This window comes from Alligator mississippiensis, chromosome 4 (assembly GCF_030867095.1).
Source record: "Alligator mississippiensis isolate rAllMis1 chromosome 4, rAllMis1, whole genome shotgun sequence".
NCBI lineage: Eukaryota > Metazoa > Chordata > Crocodylia > Alligatoridae > Alligator > Alligator mississippiensis.
Window position 1 is genome coordinate 45,050,514 of NC_081827.1, and position 20,032 is coordinate 45,070,545.

The following is a 20,032-nucleotide window of genomic DNA, read 5'->3' on the forward strand; positions in this document are numbered from 1 at the left end:
CCACCAGGTCATCCCCTGTAGTCAACACCAACTCCAGCAAGGCATTTCCCCTAGTGGGAGTATATCTCCTGTGTTAGGTCCAGTATGCAGGTTAAGAACCTATGTGAGCAGTTAGTCCTGGCTGACTGATCCTCCCAGCAGATGTCAGGGTAGTTTAGGTCACCCATGACAACCATATCTCTTGACCGTATGACCTCTGAGAGCTGCCCAGAGAATTCCAGGTCTAGCTCATCCTCCTGGTGTGGCTGTCTATAGTAGACCTTCCACTACCAAGTCCCTTTCCCCCCGACCCCCTTGTATCCTAATCCACAGTACCTCAGTTTGGCCCTCCTCTGATCCCATCTTGATTATAGAAGATGTATATTGCTCCTTAACATAGAGAACAACACCCCCCTCCCCTTTTTTCCCCTCCACTCCATCCCATCTGTACAATCTATAACCTTCAATGCCTACTGCCCAATCGTGAGTAGGGTCCCACCATGTTTCAGTTAGCCCAATTAGGTCGAAGTTATTGCTTGCAAGCAGGAGTGCAAGTTCCTCCTGCTTATTCCCCATGTTCCTAGCATTAGTGTAGAGATATTTAAGCCCCCCAGTGGATGCCCTTGGTACTCCCCTGTCCTGATGTCTATCAGGCCCCTTAGTGCTTACCTGAGTGATCCAGCGCATGGCCTGTGGCTCTCTGATCCTAGGTTGTCTTTGTCCACTGCATTCCTGTCTCCTGACAAACCTAGTTTAAAGTCCTTCAGAAGAGATCATCCAACCTGTAAGAGAACAGACTCTTACCTTCAGAAGAAAGATGAAGACCATCTCGTCCCAGGATACCTCTCTCATGGAAGCGTGGATCATGGTTGTAGAAGACAAAACCTGCATGATGGCACCAACTCCGGAGCTGCAGGTTGACTTCTCTGATGCAGGCGTCTTGGTGTTGATGATGACCGCTGACCAGGAGGATCGATGAGAAGACAACCTGTGCCCCTGACTTCCTATGCCCAGCCCCCAGAACCCTGTAGTCACTCATGATGTGGTTTGGACTACTCCTAGCCACATCATTTGTGCCCACATGGACAAGGACTATGGGATAGTAATTGGAGGGCTGGATGAGGTCAGGAATCCTAACAGCGATGTCTTGGATCCTGGCTCCAGGCAGGCAGCAAACCTCCCGTGCTGTGGGATCCAGTCGACAAATAGGCCCCTCTGTGCCTCTCAGGAGGGAGTCGCCCACGATGATGACCCGGCATCTTTTCTTCTGGCTGCCTGGTTGTTGCTCAGCCTGCATGGTTGTTATGGATGTGTCTTCCCCTGCGGCTTCCTCTGCTACATCATCCTTCAGTGCTGCCACAGCTTCGTATCTGTTCCCCGGTTGTGTTGGGGAAGCAGTCACAGCCGCACGCTGTCTGGCTCTGGAGGTGACCATCTTCCATTCAACTGCCTTGAGACCCTCCTATGATGTCTCTGCACTAGGTGTCTGGTCCTGCAGAGAATGAAAGTACTCATCAATTTCATCTTCTGCAGCCCTGATCCCTCGCAACCTGCTCACTTCTGCCTGGAGTTCCCTCACCTGCCCCTCCAGAGCCTCAATCTGGGCACATGTGGGACAGGCGAGGGGACTCCCAACCGCCACGCTACCCCCAGTCCTCAGAGGTCCTGCCAGGCAAGCCCTGCAGACCGGGAGGCAGGGTACTGACGACTCATCCAAGGGCCCTATCTGGGTGAAGGCCTCACAGGAGCTCTGGGCCACAGACAGCAGCAAGGCAGGGCACTCCATATCACCACCCCCAAAGTAACCCCCCTCTTCATTCACTCACCTGAAATCTCCATCAGAAGCTCCTGATGTGTGGAGTCTCAGGCCCCTCCTGCTCTCCCTCCTGCACAGACTTCTGCTTAAACTCTGGCATGACCCTAAAGAGTGCGCTTGTTTGCCCGGCCTGTTCATGCAGCTCCCACCCAGCTCAGCTATATGGGGATGGGAGGGTGAAAAAAAACCCCTTCCTGATCCCCTACAACTGGCCCAATTCCACTCTTATAAGGGAGTTGTGATCCATCTACCTAGTCATGGGTGAATTTACTGAAGGTCGATGCAGCACACTGTACTTCAATCCATACGCAGATAGGGGTAAGTCATGGTTAGAGCCCCCAGGCTAGTGGGGAACACCAGGAAGCCAGGCAGGGAGCAGATGCACAAACTGGGGGGGCAGGTACCTGCCCACTGCCGCTGTCCCTGGCTGACCTGAGTTTCTGCCCCTGACCTGTTCCAGCTGGGGCTGTGGAGGGTGGCTGTGCAGGGTGCTGTACTTAGCTGGAAATAGCAGCGGTGGCATGCAGGTTCCTCCTGCCAGTGCCTGTGCTATGACCCTTATCCCCCCTCCATGCCCCTTATTCCCACTCCCACAAGTGTCCACCACTGGCTGGAAGCACGCCCTGGCCAAGCCCAACTTCCTACACAGCTGCTCCCTGTAGTCTGCAGGTGGAGTGGAGCAGGAGCTGCTCTAGGGCTCTGCCTGTGCCTGTGTCAGCTGGGAACAGCAGCTATGGTGGGCAGGCTCCTCCTATCGGTGCCTGCTCCTGGCCAGCAGGGATCATGGTTGGGGAGCAGCAGGAAGTAGGTGCAGGAAGAGGAAACTTACTCGCTGCTGCCATTATCCCCAACCAAGCCTGGCACCCACACAGGCCCAACTCACAGCCGGAGCAGGGCAAGAGCAGCTCTGGGGCTCCCATGAACCTGGGTCATTTTGGGGAAAGTGGGAATGAAAGGAGGGTATGACTACCTGTGGCACCCCCTGGATCTGCTACTGTATCTAGCATATGGCCTACCATCCCTATAATGTCTGACAGCTTTATAAATATTGATAAATGCATCCTTGCAACATCACTGTGAGGTAGGGAAGTACTGTTATCTTCAGTTCTGCTTTTCCAGGAAAATTTGAGTAATGCAGTGATTGATGGGACTTGCTCAGCATCATGCAAGAAGTCTGTGACAAAGCCAGGAGGATTTCAGTTAACTTATTCACAATTTCATGTCTTAACTCTAAGATGAACCTTACTTTGGGGAAAGAGAAAGGGATAAAAGAGAGGAAGGAATATTAAACCTCATGAAAAACTATTTGTATATCTAAAGATGGTGAGAAAATTATATAAAAGTAGAATTAATCATTAGTAAAAAGTTTGACTTAACCAGACTCTGTTTTAATGAAAGATATAGTTGAAATTTAAATGTGTCTGTATGAGGTAAACCTGTGAGTACTTCTGATGCAAATAGCATAGCCTATGTATGAACATGAGTTAAACTCTAATTAAATATGGGGGATCTTACTATTACTATTACATATGTGCTAAATGGGGAAAGCTGTTCTCTAGCTCATTTTGTCCTCACCTGTTCTGCTAATAAGGTCACTGGTCGTGATGAAAGTGGAAGTGACAGGATATTGATATTGTTCAGGTTTGTGTCATAACCCAATGATTTTTAGTGCCTCGGCACATTGGAATTTTCCCGCCACATGGAGCTTTCTTTGCATGGTGGATTTCTCAGCTGCAGAGAGAAAACCCCGGTGCAAAAGAGTTGCCGCCACACGTATGCAAATTTGTGTCCCAATATTGGTCAATTCTAAATTATTCCTACCTGGCGGCTAGCGATTGGCTTGCTAGCCGTATAAAAGGTTAGAGCAGTTTCTGCCCAAGTTGGAGGACCCCTCAACCATCTCGTGGGGAACTCTAAGTGCGCTGTGGAGCCTAGCAAACTCCGCGTGTGTCTTGGAGGAGGACTTAGGGACCTGATCAGACTCTAACCACTCCCCATCATTGTGGAATTATTGACGTACCCCCGTGTGAAGCGCTCATGGAGTCGTACACCGACAACTCATCTCGGTTTGGTTCGAAGAGAGATCTCACCCCTGTGTGTTTGTGTGCAACTGTAATTCAAGCAAGTCTTCTTCCTGCACTGCGACCATCGGCAGTGTAAGTAAAGCTTTCGTTATACAACCAATACGCTTCCATGCCTAACTCTATTCCATCATGGAAAAACCCCACCTGACGGTCCGGGCTACTGGCCATAGCCTTAGACCGCCCTCGGTCCCAACAGTTTGTAGCAGTGTCCTCCATGCATAAGGCAGATTAATTCACAGGCCAGCTGGCCATGAGCTGAGGGGCCCCTACCAGTTCCAGGCCCCGGGATCCTCCTCAGCAGGGAAGTGAAAGCGGGGTTTTAAACTGGCCACAGGGTTTTAAAACCCCAACTTTTGCACTAATTTCCCTGCTGTAGCCAGGAGCAGGGCCCCTCCCACAACAGGGCTGGGGTGCAGAGGGTGGGGAATGCATGGGAGTGCTACGCAGTGCCACCCGCCCACAGAGGTGCTGCATGGTGCTCCCGGCCTGAGCCAGCCCAGCCCCATGCGTGCGTGTGGCGGCATGAAAACAGCTGGGCAGCAGCTCCCCATGAGTCAGTGCAACAGGGTCGGTGGGGAGCGAGATGGAGTAGCTGACTTGTGGGGGAGGACAAGGGAGGAAGAAGGGGCTGCCTCAGAGTGATTGCAAGTGGGGGAGGGGGAAGTCCTGTGGGGAGAGAGTGTGTGTGCACGCACATGTGTGTCTGCTTGTATCTGTGTGCGCATCTGTGCGAATCTGTGTGTGTGCATGTATGTATGCGTGTGTTCACGCGTATCTGTTTATTGCAGGGAGAGCGTGTTTGTGTCTGTGTGTCCATATGCAGAGAGGGCGTGAGAGTAAAGTACGTGCCCATTTGTGTGTGTGTGTGTGTGTGTGTGTGTGTGTGTGTTTGGCCATAGCTGGGGAAGAGGAGCGGGGAACAGGGAGAAGAGAGGGGCATGTGTCATGTTCCCCCCCGCCCGCCAGCACCAGGAGGGGAAGGGTCCCCCCTGCAGCCCAGCTCCCATGGGGAGGGGGGCCTCCAATTTTGTGTGCGCCCAGTACTGTGTGCCCAGTACATCTTAATCTGCCCCTGCAGCTCCATGAGCCCAGCAGAGACTGATGATAACCCCAACACAAGCAATCTCCTACAGATTTTTATAAAGGTATAATCTTTATAGCACATGTCCTTTTTCTCACCTAAAACATAAAGGCTGATTTTACTTGGCAAACACGAATACAGTTCGGGGAAGTTTTTACATGTCTTCACAATTTCACTACTTCCATTGTTTAAATTAAAACAGACATAACAGATCAGCTTAATGCCAAGCATGTGCCAAAAAGCTGCTCTAGTTCAGGCCTACCTTACTGGGCACAATCACATTAAATTATGTACCCAATGTTAGAAATTTCATGTGGTGGCCACAGACTATACAGATAAAGGAAATAGCAAATCAATGTCAAGTTTGCCAACAAAGTCTCACATGCCTAACGATTGCATCCTAGGGAGTGGTCAACTACCCCATGACAGCAAATTCATATAGGTTATAGATTTTTATTTTTAGGTCATATGTTTTGGATTGGATTAGCTGCCCTTTATAAATACTTTGAGTGTTCTGTGTGAAAAGGGTTGCTGGCAGAGTAGTTAAGGTGTTTTGCTATTGCTCTTGGGGTACGATATCAAGTTTTGCCCCAAGTTTGCACTGAGTGGTCCACCTGTAAATTGGCTCTTGGCTATTGGTGATGGAATAGCTATTGGCTATGGAAACTGGTGTGCCTTAACCATGGGCAGATCTCGAATTTTGAAAGGCGGGGTGCAGATGGTGAGGTGCATCATTACATATAAAACCACATATATTTTCTCCAGTTAAAAATAAACTAGAAACTTTACTAATATGCTCGGGGATTAGGGCTGTTTTGTTGAGTTTTGGATTGAAGCAATTCAGTCCAATGAAGTTATATTTGTTTTTAAGAAGAGTATGCAGGTCTGTGAAATAAGAGCTTCATTACCAGGAGCAGCTAACAGACAGCGGAATTACAGTACAAAGGATGGCTTGATTGATGGAATATCAAGACCATTAAACAGAAGAGATGGTAATTAACACTTGTGGAATGAAGAGATTAGAAGAGATCAGGTAGATTATAATGAGCCATGAAGTCAAGTGATTCCCTGTGACTGGCTGCCACAGGTCAGGAAGGTATGGCTGCTATACGTGCACACATTTTGAGTTATTTTTGTGACATTTCTAATGCATCAACCAGTGAGAGGAGGACTTAGGGATCGGGTCTATTATCGACCCCCGAAGGAAACATCAGCCATATCCCTAGCTGGGGTGAAGGCACGGAAGGCAGAAAAGCTGACCCCCACTCAGGAGTTCGCTCAATGCACCCGATACTTAAGGGAAGGAGGGGAACCCACCCCCACGGACTGGTTCAACTGTCCGGATTTGGTGCCTGGGTCGCGGGGCCATGAGCTCCTCGTTCAGCTCCAGGAGGACCTGGAGACCAAGGGCTGTCACGTACCCAAGTGGGGTTTAACTAAATGGAAGAAGGGAAAGATGATGAATGTGCTGTTCTGTACGGTAGCGGGTCTACTAAGGGAGTACGCAAATTTGGAGGCTCAGATGCATACGGCAGGTAAGGAGTCGCTGGAGCAGACAGCAAAGGGCTCCGGAGCGATGCTTATCAGTAGCGCCGGCCGTATGATGCTGCTGACAGAAAATGGCCCCGAAAGAAGCGCGAACCATCCAGGGAACCCGGAAAAGAGGGGCAGAGCTTCAGAAGACCCGGCGGGGATCCGCCTAGCGACTCCGCCCCCTGAGGTGATGTCGTTCCCAACGGCCCCGCCTCCTTGCCACGGGGAGGGGGCAATGGGAGGAGGGATGTATCCAACACTCCTGCATGAAGAATTTAATTCTCTCTCTGCCGCAGCTCACCCGATAGCTGTGATGAAGCGTATTGCGGATGAAGAAGGTACTACACGTACCACTGTTATCTCTCGCACACGCACCCGACCAGAAATTCAGGAACTTTGCAGAGAATCTAAAATAAAACCAGAAGAAACTTTGGCTATGTGGTTGGGACGATTAATAGTGGAATTTGGATCTGATATTTTAGACAGGGAAGAAGCGAGTGCCCTGACTCGACAAGCGGCGTGGAGCGGAGGGCGTGCTACTGATTTGAACGTGGTCATGGACAGTGCCCACTGGCCCATCCCACTCCCGGCGCTTGTAGTGGGACAGGTAACCCACAAAATTCACACCTGGCATGAGGGTCGCCCGCAGAAGGCCACTGCGGAGCAACTCCTCCTAGCCATAATCGGGGTATCGTATCTTTCATGGAGCCCGAGAATGAATCCAATGGGGCTAACAGCAGCCCAACGCAAAGAGAGATGGGCTCATCACCATCTAACGGACCCCGGGGCAATTCCAACGCCCCTGGAAGCTATAGATGCCTGCGTGGAGGTTTATGGAGGAGTAAATGCTGTTATGCTCTGACTCTTTTTGAACCCGATGGCGGGTCAGCCAGTGGGAAATCTCTTAGGCCATCTCCCACGACTGCAGGCGCTCATGAAGCAAGGTGAAGAAACTTCTGATGATATAAGAGACCGATCTTCAGCATACCCAGCCAAAACACTGAGACCTAGACGTCAAAGAGTTTACCCACCGGCGAGAGCTATGGTGGTCACCTCCAAGAACCCCGAAGGAAAGAACCCTGAAGGAAAGAAATATGTTTGGTTTTCTTCTCGCCCGCTCTGGCCTTACAAAGCCTCAGTTGCGAGTTTTGGGAGAAAGGGCCCAATGTCGTCTGGCCGAAGCATTAGGATTCAAATTCGAAGACCCACCAAAAAACGAATAATGGCCGTCGGCTCCGCCGGCGGCCTTCCCCAACTCAAACCTGACCCCACTGACTCTCGTCCTTATGCCGAACTCACTGTTTACAACCCTACCGATCCAGATGACCAACAACAAGTATTCTTCCTTCTCGATACTGGAGCTGAAGTCAATGTGGTCACCTTAATGATACCTCATCAGAAGACCACCAAAACGATCAAGGTACAAGGGCTTAACGCTATCGCCGTCACAACAAAGGTTAAATTTTCGGTCCAAGGCCACCGATACCCCCTAGAGGCTGTCCTAGGGGGCATCAATATTTTAGGAATCCCGGGGTTAAAAGCGCTTGATCTTAAAGAACAAGTGCTACAAGCATTACCCATCATTATCCCAGAACAGGATTGGCATCGACCAACGCTTCGTAACACCTCCACCTGGCAATATCGACCAATCCCAACCAAGGGTCCTCTAAAAAAGTCCCTTACTGACCTCCTGCAGCGACTCGAGCAATGAGGCTGTATTAAGACCGTAACTGCCAGCACCTACCTGTCATCAGGATGGGGAGTTGCGAAACCTGGAAAGCCTAACGAAGCCCGGCTAGTCGTAGACTATAGAGAGGTTAACAAAAGATGTCAAGTACTTCAACAACCTAATCCTTCCACTCTGCCACAATGCATGTTCGAGATGGCACAATTCCAACAAAGTAAGTGGGTCGGAGTCACACTGGATTTAAAAAACATGTTCTTTTCCATCCCGATAACTGACCCGGAAGGAATACGAAATATGTGCATTGATGGCACTATGTACAGGTGGACGGTTTGTCCACAGGGATATCGCAACGCTCCGTCACTAGCTACTGGTGCCATGAATAATACCCTAAAGAATTTTCAAGCCTCACACTCTCTTCCCCCAGAGAAGGAATTAAGAATCTGGAGTTATGTCGATGATATTGCCATCATGGGTCGTGATAGTCCCGTGGTTACTAGTATAGTCAACCAACTAATCGCTCACCTTTGAAGCGAGGGATGGACGATCAACGAGGAAAAGTCATGCCTACATCCTGTAGATGACATCACGTTCCTTGGCACCCGATACATCGGTTCCATCCGCCACGGAATCTCACATGATGGTCCTAACATTGATCCATTAAAAACATTCCTCCCTGTAACTAAGAGGCATTTTCAACAGCTTTTGGGTCATTTGAACTGGTATTGGCATTATGTTGGACCCAGTGATTTGGCACTCCTCACCAAGTTGCAGCGACAGATCCGTGACAAATCCCGAAAGTCCACGCCTTGGACGAAAGGAGATCAGCGGAACCTGCTTCGCCTGCTAGCCACGGTTAAAGATACACAGCTCCATGCCATCGATCTTGGTGAGTCACTAACCGTAACCCTTGGATCCACCACAAACCACGTGTGGGCTGTCGTGCATAACCCTCGCAATGAGCTAGTATACACGGCCCATAAGATGCTTCAAGCGGCACAACATCGATATGGAGCTGTAGGAAAAATCCTCCTAGCTGAACAACTGGTGGAGCCATTAGCAAGGGGGCATGGGACGTTACGCGCTCCTGGTGCCACATTGTTACCCTTGCTGGATGCGGAAAAAGTCGACCCACATTTTCGGGGGAGCCTAAGACCTGGAATATGCTAGTGCTTACCCACCATTACAACTGGCATTGCTGGAGGTTGGAAGACACGGCACCTAATCCTAGCCCAGAAGATGAGGAGAAGGTCCCTACACTGTATGGAACTTCTGCCCCGGCGTGGATGGCCTCAGATGGAACCTCCTGACATGGCGGAGGCTATGGGTACTATTGCAAGGCTTGTCAGGACAAGAAAATATTCCAAGCTGATCCAGATGATAATTCGGCCCAAAAATGTGAATTGTTAGGATTCCTCAAGGTACTGGAACATTGTCTGATACATCATAACGACTCGCTCCCCATTCCAATCATCGCAATTGATTCGCAATACATTTATAAAATTCTTACTGGTACAGCCTTTCCCACTGAAAATTTGAATGATTGGCAAGACATCTGGAAAATGTTAACTAAATTTGCACACCTCCTGTTGGTCAGGCACACTAAGTCCCACCGTCCGGATACTGATCCAGTACATGAGGTCATTGATAAGCTGTTAGAAGACCCACTCCGTACCGACATAGTCTTGCCTATCACATCTACCTCCAGTCCTGAAGAAAATCCATTCCTCGCGTGGCTTCACGAAAATTGGGGTCACCCAGGACCACGGGCTTGCCATCAACGTTGGTGCTGAACCACTACGGAGCCGGCCTCATATGGAGCTCGGCGCGATTGGGAAAAGGTAGCTCAGGCCTGTGAGATATGTGCTAAAGAAAAGTGCCATAGAACCAAGCATCAGCTCGGAGCTTTCGATTCTTCACAGTTCCAAGCAGGAAAAGTTTGGCAGGTAGATCTGCTAGGACCCCTCCCAGGGTCTAAGCCGCCAAATAAAGGATTAGTTGTTGTCGACTTGGGAACAAGACAGTTACAAGTTATCCCCTTACGAAAAAGCAATGCCACTGCTGTCATTTCTGCCTTAACTGCTGTATTTGCCACCTGGCAACCTCCTCATGAGATTCAGTCTGATGGGGGACCCCCGTTTAACTCTAACGCTCTAGACAAATTTGCTCGTTTTCATAATGTAGCATGGCATCTCCATCTGCCGTACCACCCGCAGTCCAATGGCATTGTAGAAAGACACATAGGCCTGTACAAGGAACAACTTTGCCTCAGAGGAGGAGAGACGTTTAAAAACTGGACTAAATTCAATCATGATGTTTTTATCTCACTGAACACCTCAAAACCGTTATGGGACGAAGCTAATGTCCAGAACCCCCACCTTGGGAACCCAAGTTCCAGCCAGATGAGTTAGTGTGGATCTCAATACCGCACCCCCATCAGTCTCATCCACAAGTTCACAAAGGAACCGTTCAACGGTCAGGACAATATCCTAATACCTATTCTGTCCACTTAGAAGAAAAACCCGATCGTCCTCCTATTATCGTTCATCACAACTGGATGACTCGCCGTTCCGACGTTCACTCAGTATCCTTACAGTGAATTTAATTATGAGTCTCTTTTGTTTTGTTTTGTTGCTGTTTCCTTTCTTTATAGGCCTAACTTCAGCAAAGCGGTAATCTACAGCCGCTCAATTGTGAGATCCGTTGAGCACCAAACTACAGTTCATTCGAGTCAATGGAGTGAAGTATTTTAATTGGCATTGTCTGTTATAGGAGAAGACGGACTGACTAATGAATGAGGGGAGTCCCAAGCAGATGTTCTCCAATCAGACGATGATCAATAGTTGTTGTTATATGTTTAAGTTATTATATTTTATAGTTTGTTAAAAAGACCGGTCTATAAAATTGTTTATATATATGTATTGGTTGTTTAAGCTTCGCCAGGCCAGTGAATCCTGAAACAAAGATCCCCTGATAATGTGCTCATGTGTCTAAAATTCCAGTTGTGCCGTCGGCAAGGGGGCATGTCACAACCCAATGATTTTGGTGCCTCGGCACGATGGAATTTTCCCACCACATGAGAGCCTCTTGCACAGCAAAAGTTTTCTGTTGCAACAGAAAACCCCGGTGCAAGAGTTCCCACCATTTGAATGCAAATTTGTGTCCCGCTATTGGCCAGTTCTAAATTATTCCTACGTGGCGGCTAGTAATTGGCTTGCTAGCCGTTTAAAATTTCGTGCGACTTCCACCCAAGTCGTAGAACTTTGAGCATGCTGCAGAGTGCCTCTAAAGAGATTTGACTCGCGGCTGAGCTGATCGATAGACTGATCACCTATCGATTCTTCTCCCCGTTGCCGAGCGCAATCCTCGACGTACCCTTCCCCTGCCGGCTTAATTTGTGGACGGATTAGCTGGTCTGAGCCTCGCCAGCTGGAGCAACTCACATAGTTGTTTAAGCGACCGGACCACCTGCGTCGCGGCTACTAGCGGCGTAAGTAAAGTTTTTGCAACCAATAAGCTTTGTCTGCCTCTCCATTCACCAGCCCGCCCAAGTGATCGAGTGATTTCTAAATCATCTCGAGTCGGCTCTGGCCGTCCGAGACAGGCAGGAGAGGATATAGTGCAAGGGTGTCAAGTTCATTTGGTCCCATGGGCTCGATCCAAACTGGGGGCTGAATGACCCACAAGTGGTTGTGTTATTCCCCCTGCCTGCCAGAGGCCACTGTTTCAGCATGGCTCCAGGACCCACAAAGTTCACGCTGCTGATGATCACCTCCCTTTTCTCCTACTGCTAATTGTAGTCACCAGGGATGACTGAAAACCCTAATTTTGGTGGCAGGGGAGGGGGAGACCAGTGGTGTCAACTCCCTGGGTTCCAGAGCTGCACTAGTTAACCCCATCACAGCCACAGCACTGAGCGCTGTGGGCCAGTCCAGCCTGAGAGCTTTGTGTTTGACACCCCTGGGGTAGTGGAGAAGAACTGTGTAACAACAGCCTTTTATGGAAGTCTGGTAGCAGGCCTCTCTGTCTTGTGCTGCCGCCACAGCAGCTTGCACACTTGTAGAGATCCATGTCATTTCTACATATAAATAGTAGTGGTGCTAGAGAGCAACAGGTACTCCCTGCAGTCGAGATCCCCTCTGCAGTACCCTCCTTGTCTCTCCCTCCTGCCTTACAAGCCAAGTTGGGAGAGTTACAGTCATTACCTCCCTTATTAATTGGTCTAATAAAAGATATGGGATTTACCCATTACATCCCATACATCCTTTGCATTCATGCCTCTGTGCTCTCACCAGCGTCCACCTCGCTGGCTCCGTGCAGTGCCCGGGTAGAAAGGCGTCTATTCCCCGGTGCCGTCTGCTCTCTGTCGGAGCAGTGCCCGCGGGCTGTGCGGGCCGCGGTTTCGATTCCTATAGAGAGAACGCTGTGCACCGAAGGCGAGAGACTCTTGCCGTGACGTCACAGGAGGGGCGCTCCCGATTGGAGCAGAGGGCAGGCGGTGCCCCGAAGGCGGCGCCCGGTTGGCTGCAGCCGGGGGTGGCTTTTCTTAGTCGCTGCGTTCTGTAAATAGCGCTGGGGGCAGCGCCGCTGCCCTTACGTAACCGGCCCTGGCCCCGGCCCCGGCCCCGTGCCCGTGCCCTCGCAGGTAGGTGCGCAGCCGGCCGCCACATGGGGCTGGGCTCTTGACCCGCTTGCCTGTAGCGCGGGCACGGGGGAGCTGGGGGGATCGGGCCGCCTGGCCCTGCTGGTGCGCGCCGGGGTGCCGCCGGTGGGTGCAGACGGGGTGGGGGGGAAGGTCCTTGTGTTACTCGATGGCTCCCGTCCGGGTCCCGCCTCCCCGCGCCGGTTATTTTTGGCTTGCTTAAATGCACCGAGTTGGCTCCGCGCGAGCCCCGGGTCGGGTCGGGGGTGGCCCGCAGCTGCCGGGAGCCTCCCGCCTCTTCTCCCGTGGCGGCGCCGCTTCGCCGCAGGCCCCGGGGCCGTGTCGGCAGCGGGGGAAGGGGAAGGGGAAGGAAAGCGGAAGCTTCCGCAGTAGCTTCGTCGGTTTTATGGAAAGGTTTTGAGGCCAAACGCGGCAGCGTCCCTTTAAAGGGCCTTGCGTTACAAATTGCAAAGCACTTGACAGGCTCATAAGCCAAGACGGGGTCAGAGGAGATCGGGAGCGTATGTTGATGGCTTGGCATAGAAGCAGGAGGGTGGGTGCTCTGCTCCTCTGGCTTTACCTGCGGCAAGTTAAGGGATCAGGTCTGTGCTGTGTGTCGGGGCAGCTTTTTGTAGAGTGTAGGTGATGGCTGGATAGGATGGTTTGGAGAGGGCTGATCTTGCCTCAGGCAGGGGGCTGGACCTCTGGAGGTCCCTTCCAGCCCTGCTTCTCTATGCTTCTGTGAAGACCAGTCTGAAAAGGACCTCACAAAGTCATCTAGTCCAGCCCCCTGCTCCAGGCACTAAACTATCCCAACCTGGTGCCTGCCTGGCCGTCTCTTGAAAACTTTCACAGATGAAGAATCCACAGCCTTATTTGCTAGTGGTTCCAATGCTTGGCCACCCTCATGCAGTAAACCCCCTGAATCACCAGCCTAAACTCCAAGACAGTGCTGGTCTTCGTGTTTTACTCTCTGACAGACCCTCAGCACTATCCCTGTGTAACCTGTGGCCAGTCAAATGTCTTCTTTTTTTTTTTTGGTTAAATGGGCCGCCTGCAAGAAGGGCTGCATCCTTGCAGGCTAGTGATGGGAAGGACATTCCTTTCTAGGAGGGCACGTGGAAGAATGTAGAGAAGAGCTAGAAAGTCTTTGCCTTTCCAATTCTGAAGTAGTTTCCTCTGACACTGTAGGATGTTCCATACTTCTTGCCAAGCTTCTAACCTTACAAAGATATGCCCAGAAGCCTAACATTTTAAGCTGGAGAGTAGTCCACTGAGGGCTTGTCTGTGTGGGGAAGTTAGTGCAGTATGTTAGGGTGTACATTTACAGTGCACTGGTTACTTTACACCAACTCTCTGTATGGCGATTTAACACGCACATGATATGCAGGGTAGCTTACTCCAATGTGCACATGATATGCGGTAGACTATTTACATAGGCCATGTCCCCAGGAGTGGGAACGTGTGGTTTGCAGCATCTCACAGCCCTTTGAGGCACTGCAATATGCATGTGGCACATTAATTTGTTCACCAAATTGCAGATTTGCAATGTGGCAGCAAGATTAGATACTGGGAAATCCTGGTATCTGAAAAAACTGCATCAAAAATAGTGGTGTAGTGCATGTGGCTGCAGTGTGCGCTACCAGAAACAGAATCCTATCCAGCCAGAGCCATGCTCCAGCTGCCCACCAGACTCTGAGTGGTCAGATTACCACTGCTGTTGTTCCAGGAGGCCCCGAGGTCCTCAGGTAAGGCTGCTGGTGCTAGCCCAGCTACAGGCCCTAACCTCCCCTACTCCAACTGGGGCAATTTACTGTGCGCCAGAGTGTGCACGCAGGGGCATGGCCAGGGATAACTAGCAGTAGCACAAATATGTGCTACCGCTATTTGTCCCAAGGGAAACGCATGTTCCTGCTCGTGCAGACGTTTCCATAGAACTTATATTACATGAAAAAATTATGGGGAGTAATCTAAGGGATGAAAATGCACACACTGGTTACTTGGCATTAACTCCGTGTATGAAAACGTTGTGTGCGTTGAGTGACATTTTGTGTGATAGCTTACTGCACTTTGGAATAAACTCCCTTCCGCTTAGAGTTCTCTAACAGTGGCCACACAGGGAGTTAGTGTGGAGTATCTAATGTGTCATACTTGTGTGCTCTACATTACTGTACAGTACGTCCCTGTCTAGACTAGCATGTAAAGATCACTTTTAGCATTTGTCCAGATGAAGCACAGTGGGAGAGTGCAGAGTAGCTTGTGTGCTGTAAATTCATATCCTGGCCTACAGGACTAACACCCACATAGTGACAAACTTCGAATTAAATGGTTCATCTCATGTGGTTGGTTAGGTGTGCACATAGCACTTTGCAAAATTGGATCTGAAGGCCCAGATTTTGCAAGGTATTTAGGTGCCTAAAGATGCAGTTAAATAGCTAGGCCTAAAACCATTAAAGACAGAGGTGTTCTAGTGCAATTTTTAGATCCTTCTAACTATTGCTCAGCTATCGCTCAGCCATAGAGATTTCTAAATACCTACTGTTGTGCATACAGAACCACCTAAGGCCTTACTGCCTAGGTGGCCGAACTATGGCATGTGTGCCACAGATGGCAGATGCAGCCTGTGTGTGTGGCACGTGACAGATCAGGGAGGGGGCAGGGAACATAGTGGCAGATAGGGCAGGAAGCAGAAAGCAGAACAGGAGATTAGACAGGGGAAGGCAATTAGAGTTGGCCTTGTGGAGGGTGCAGGGCTTCATTCGTATCATGCCTGCTAAAGCTTGGTTTCTTTTGCTCTAGACAGCTAATTTATGCCAAGCGATGTTGGGATTTACAAGATGGGTATTTCCCTATCAATCTTGCCTACAGAGTCTGATTCTCACAGGCTAAGTGAAAGCCAGGAGGAGCTCCTTTTTCACCTAATGACCTTGTAGTTAGAACAGTTACCTGGGATTCAGGACATTCAGATTGAAATCCTTCCATCCATGTGAGAAGTTTTGAACCCAGGCTTGTCATCTTCCAAGACACTTCCATGACTGCCAGGGTAGTGTGTTTTGGGTGTGACTCTCCCTAACTCCTACTGATGCTGTTCCAATTTGAGTATAAGTCTTTCATTGCAGCAGGGACAACTCTTATACCCTCCTGGTGAGTGCCAGAAAACTGTTATGGACACTGTGTGTCCTCCTCTTGCTCAATGAATATTTAAAAAACTGAAAACTCCTCCCCAGTGTACTCTAAAGTGTGGTGATAATACTCAGCATTGCAGCACCTCAGTTTCTGTTATATGTCTAGCCTTTACTAGGGTTGTCTAAAGTATCTAGATATCTAATTTCCATTGATATATGCAAGTTAGGTGTTTTTCTTTAAATATCTTTAAAAGGTCTAACCCAAAGGAATTTGTCACTCTTTATGGAGAGCCTTAATTTCAGTTTATTGCTTTTATGGGGGAATCCCTTCCATATTACTGTTCTTTGGCCAGCCTTGGATTGTTTTGGGGTTTTGCATCTTTATACTTGCAACTACATCTTATTGGTGTTTTATACCAGTCACAAACTCAGTAAATAAATCACAAACTCAGTAAATAAAATTTAAAAGAACACAAGGCATCTAAGAACCTGGAGAGACAGCAGTACTGTGAAGTCATCCAGCCAAAGTGACACCAAAACCAGTCTTTGTACATATTAACTTACTGTTTCAATTATGATATTAATTGATATGATATATTGGAGCATGAACATTTTTCTCGCACCAGAGTTCTGAGTGTAGATGTTATTAATTGTACATTGTTATGATCGTTATCTTGACTAGTGGCTATGTTTTACAGCAGATTTCTAAAACCAGTACTTCTTTACAAACACAAAGCCTTTTAATCACCCTTCTGAATGCTGTGCTGTATCACTACTCTGTCTTTGCAGTTATCAGGTTTTATCATGCTCCGAGCATTTAGACATACAAATGGTAAGTTTGGGCACCATCACCTACAGAGCCGGGATCATCATAAATCTGTGCTGGCAATCAGGAGGGAAGATGTTAATGTTTGGGAAAGAAGAGCACCTCTAGCACCAAAGCACATTAAAGAACTAACACGTTTGGGATACAAAGTCTTAGTACAGCCATCAAATCGGCGAGCCATCCATGAAAAGGTAAGTTCTGTTATGCTTTTCATGTAGATTTAAAAATGGAAGCGATGCAATTTCATTGAAAGTGTTAGATTAGATGATTTAAAGGTTGTAAGTAATAAAGGATGTATGTTATGAGCATTATTTATTACTGTAAGGAATAGTTTTTCCTACTGACTAAAGAACTGGGCCTCATTGGTTAGACATATAATGCAATACCAGTTAGCTTTATTTTGAACATATTTTTAGTTTGTTTTTATCCTTTCCATTGATACTGAAGAAATTCCCTATGGTTTTTTGTGCAGAGACTTTGGGACTTTGCGTAATTAACAGTGTCATATCTGACTGCTAGTTTTGTTTTTGTGTGTGGCTTTCTCCCCACAACTGAATTCATGTGTCATTTTCCTAATGCCTTTTTTTACTCAAGACATTCTCTTAAAGGGCACGTGTATTTCTCTCCACTGAGCACATTAGCTTAGCTGAATTAGCCTGAAATGATTACAGAACACCATACCATTGTAGGCAACCACCTTTGAAGCCTTGTTAACTGTCTGTGTTGCAGCTTTTTTAGCCTGAATCTTAATAGGGCTTTTCAACTGTATTACGCTAACATCATTGCAAAATATACCTGATATTGTTACTGATCCCAATTAAAAACAAATCCTGATGTAACTGTAATAGGTAACTATTAAAGAGTATGTGTACTCTTCTTAATGGGGAGCAATGCTGGTTTCTACTAAAGAGCTCCCCACTAGACATACCTTTTGTCATTTTAAAGGTTTGAATTGGAAAATATTTTTGAACTAATGGGGATCCAGGTATAGCTAAGATAAAAATATTTGTTTTATCCAGTTACAGTTTATTTAATCAGAGTTTCAGGGATGAGAATTAATATTTTACTGAACTTAAGTAGTCTCTGAAGCAATTCTGAAGAGAAATACTTTTAAGATTTGAGAAAAAAGTATGAATATGCAAGGTCTTCAAATCATAAAAGCAGTTTGTGCATGTATCATAATACTTTGACTCAGTTTTGTGTTATTTTGTTTGCTAAGTTTTCTTTTTTTAAGCCATCCTTTGTTTTTCCTGCATTACAATCTAATATTCTGTTTACAGGATTATGTCAAAGCAGGTGGCATTATTCAGGAAGATATTTCTAAGGCTTCTCTAATTGTGGGAGTGAAGAGACCTCCAGAGGATAAATTAATCCCTAAAAAAACCTATGCATTCTTCTCGCACACTATTAAAGCCCAGGAGGCGAATATGTCTCTTCTGGATGAGATTCTGAGACAGGTAAATATTGTAGTGACAAAGATCAGTGACTTATCACTAGGTGAAACCAGGTTAAATATAAAAGTTCAGTTAAAGGTAACCTAAGAATTTATAGATCTCTGAGCTTGCTTTTCATAATATAATAACAAGGGGTGCTGACAGAAGTGAAAAAAATAATAATGGTGCTTTACTGGAAGAGGAAGCATGTTAGTTTGATCTGGCTCCCCAGCATCTGTATAGATTGGACACATCAGGCAGGGCTTTTTGGTGCTTTTCTCTGAAGCTAATTCAAAGCTGATTCAAAAGGTGCCAGAAAGCCCTGCTGAAGTGCCTGATTCATACAGACATTGGGCTAGCCAGGGCAAACTAATGTGATGCCTCTTTCGGGCACGCACTGCTCTTGGCACAGGGGCGTGCTGGGCTGAAAGTAAAGTGCTGGGTTTTTTTTACGTCTGTAAGCAGCCAAAAGTCTTTGCTGTCTTCAGTCAGTATTTTACAGGATATATTTAATTATGAACATATTTGTAGATAGGTTATAATATGGAAAGATGACTATTTGAGTGGGCATTATATAGCCAAACAGAATCTATAGATTACCTGTGTATCTGTGACATTACCTCACATACATCAATGAGATGGAACACGACCCCAAATTCTTATCATGTGCTGTATATTCTGGACTTCCATTTTGTTATTTATAACTCATCTTTAAGCATTTGTCCTTGACTGCAGTTTTTATTACTGGTTTCTGTTGGGGACTGAATTGGTTCCTCTTTGCTTGTATCTTAATACACTACTTTGTTTGAAGCCATGCTATTTTTGGGTATATAGCGTCCAGTAAAAAAAACAAACAAAAAACCCCCCTACTCAAATGTAACGTATGCTTCCATGAGGCAGAAATGACATCCTCCCAGTTAAAGAATAAGAATCTGAACCAAATAGAATTGCATTAGTATAGCTGATACCAGTATCAGGCCCACTTAGCTTGATGTTCAGTTCTTACATGGCTAAATGTTCCAATTAATCAATAGGGAATTCTCCCTGATTAAGGACAGCAGGTTTACTCCAGTTTTATTATTTTCATGTTCACAATGCTGACATTTTGTTTCCTTACTAAAACATACTGACTGCCTTTAAAACCAAAAGCAATCCATTTTTCTTTTTTTAAAGCAAACGTTCACTTTATGTAGTTGTAAATGTTCTGCCCCTGCCAACTGTATGTGCCTTGCATGACGTACTATGGAAGGGGCATATAAAAACAATTCCATGAGAAACAGTACCCAATTCATTTTTCCTATTAAAAATAAGATTTTCAGTAAATATGTAACAACACCTTATTGCCTATTTTCAGGAAATTCGACTGATTGATTATGAAAAAATGGTTGATCATAGAGGGGTGCGAGTTGTAGCCTTTGGAAAGTGGGCTGGTGTGGCAGGTAAGCATTAAGTATAACGGAGCTAATAATACCTTTTCTTCACCTCTTTTATCTACATTAACTTCATAAGAATTAAAACCTTTTCAGTATTTAATAGTTACTCAGCTGCCTCAGTGTCTTTTTTTTTAATTCTTTTCTTGCGACTGTCTGTCTTTGGCAAACAGTCTACTTCAGTTTTTCCAAATCTCTTGTTTTTCTTTACCTTCCTTTAAAAGTCCCAACAATCTGTTCAGATCCTGGAAATCAGAATCATCCTCACCTGCGGAAGAATCAATATCCATAGGCCAACAGAAACAAATTTCTGTTAGTGTCCTAAATTTCTGTTGGCCTAAGCATAGTGTGGACTTAGAGTACACAAACTGATCAGACCTACCTATATGACAAAGTTTA

At 47.2% G+C, this 20,032-nt stretch overlaps 2 protein-coding genes across 5 annotated transcripts in view; one reads left to right on the top strand and one right to left on the bottom strand.

The window, feature by feature from the left end:
- The window catches only part of LOC106739322 (uncharacterized), a 49,788-nt gene extending 37,150 nt beyond the window's left edge, over nt 1-12,638 (bottom strand). The window contains exons 1-2 of one of the 4 annotated variants that reach the window (XR_009461560.1): nt 12,470-12,638; nt 649-1,471 (exon numbers count right to left, since the gene is read on the bottom strand). Coding sequence is in view for 1 of the 4 variants with exons in the window: in XM_059725936.1 (XP_059581919.1) it covers nt 784-1,414 (631 nt within the window). In the remaining 3 variants the exon portion in view is untranslated. The remainder of the gene's footprint in view (nt 1-648; nt 1,472-12,469) is intronic. The other 3 variants (XR_009461557.1, XR_009461558.1, XM_059725936.1) reach the window with 3 other exon arrangements.
- A 71-nt stretch (nt 12,639-12,709) lies between these two features.
- Nucleotides 12,710-20,032, top strand: part of AASS (aminoadipate-semialdehyde synthase) — a 49,678-nt gene continuing 42,355 nt past the window's right edge. The window contains exons 1-4 of the mRNA XM_014601060.3: nt 12,710-12,822; nt 16,734-16,961; nt 18,051-18,227; nt 19,558-19,642. Coding sequence (XP_014456546.1) covers nt 16,749-16,961; nt 18,051-18,227; nt 19,558-19,642 — 475 coding nt within the window. The 5' untranslated portion in view covers nt 12,710-12,822; nt 16,734-16,748. The remainder of the gene's footprint in view (nt 12,823-16,733; nt 16,962-18,050; nt 18,228-19,557; nt 19,643-20,032) is intronic.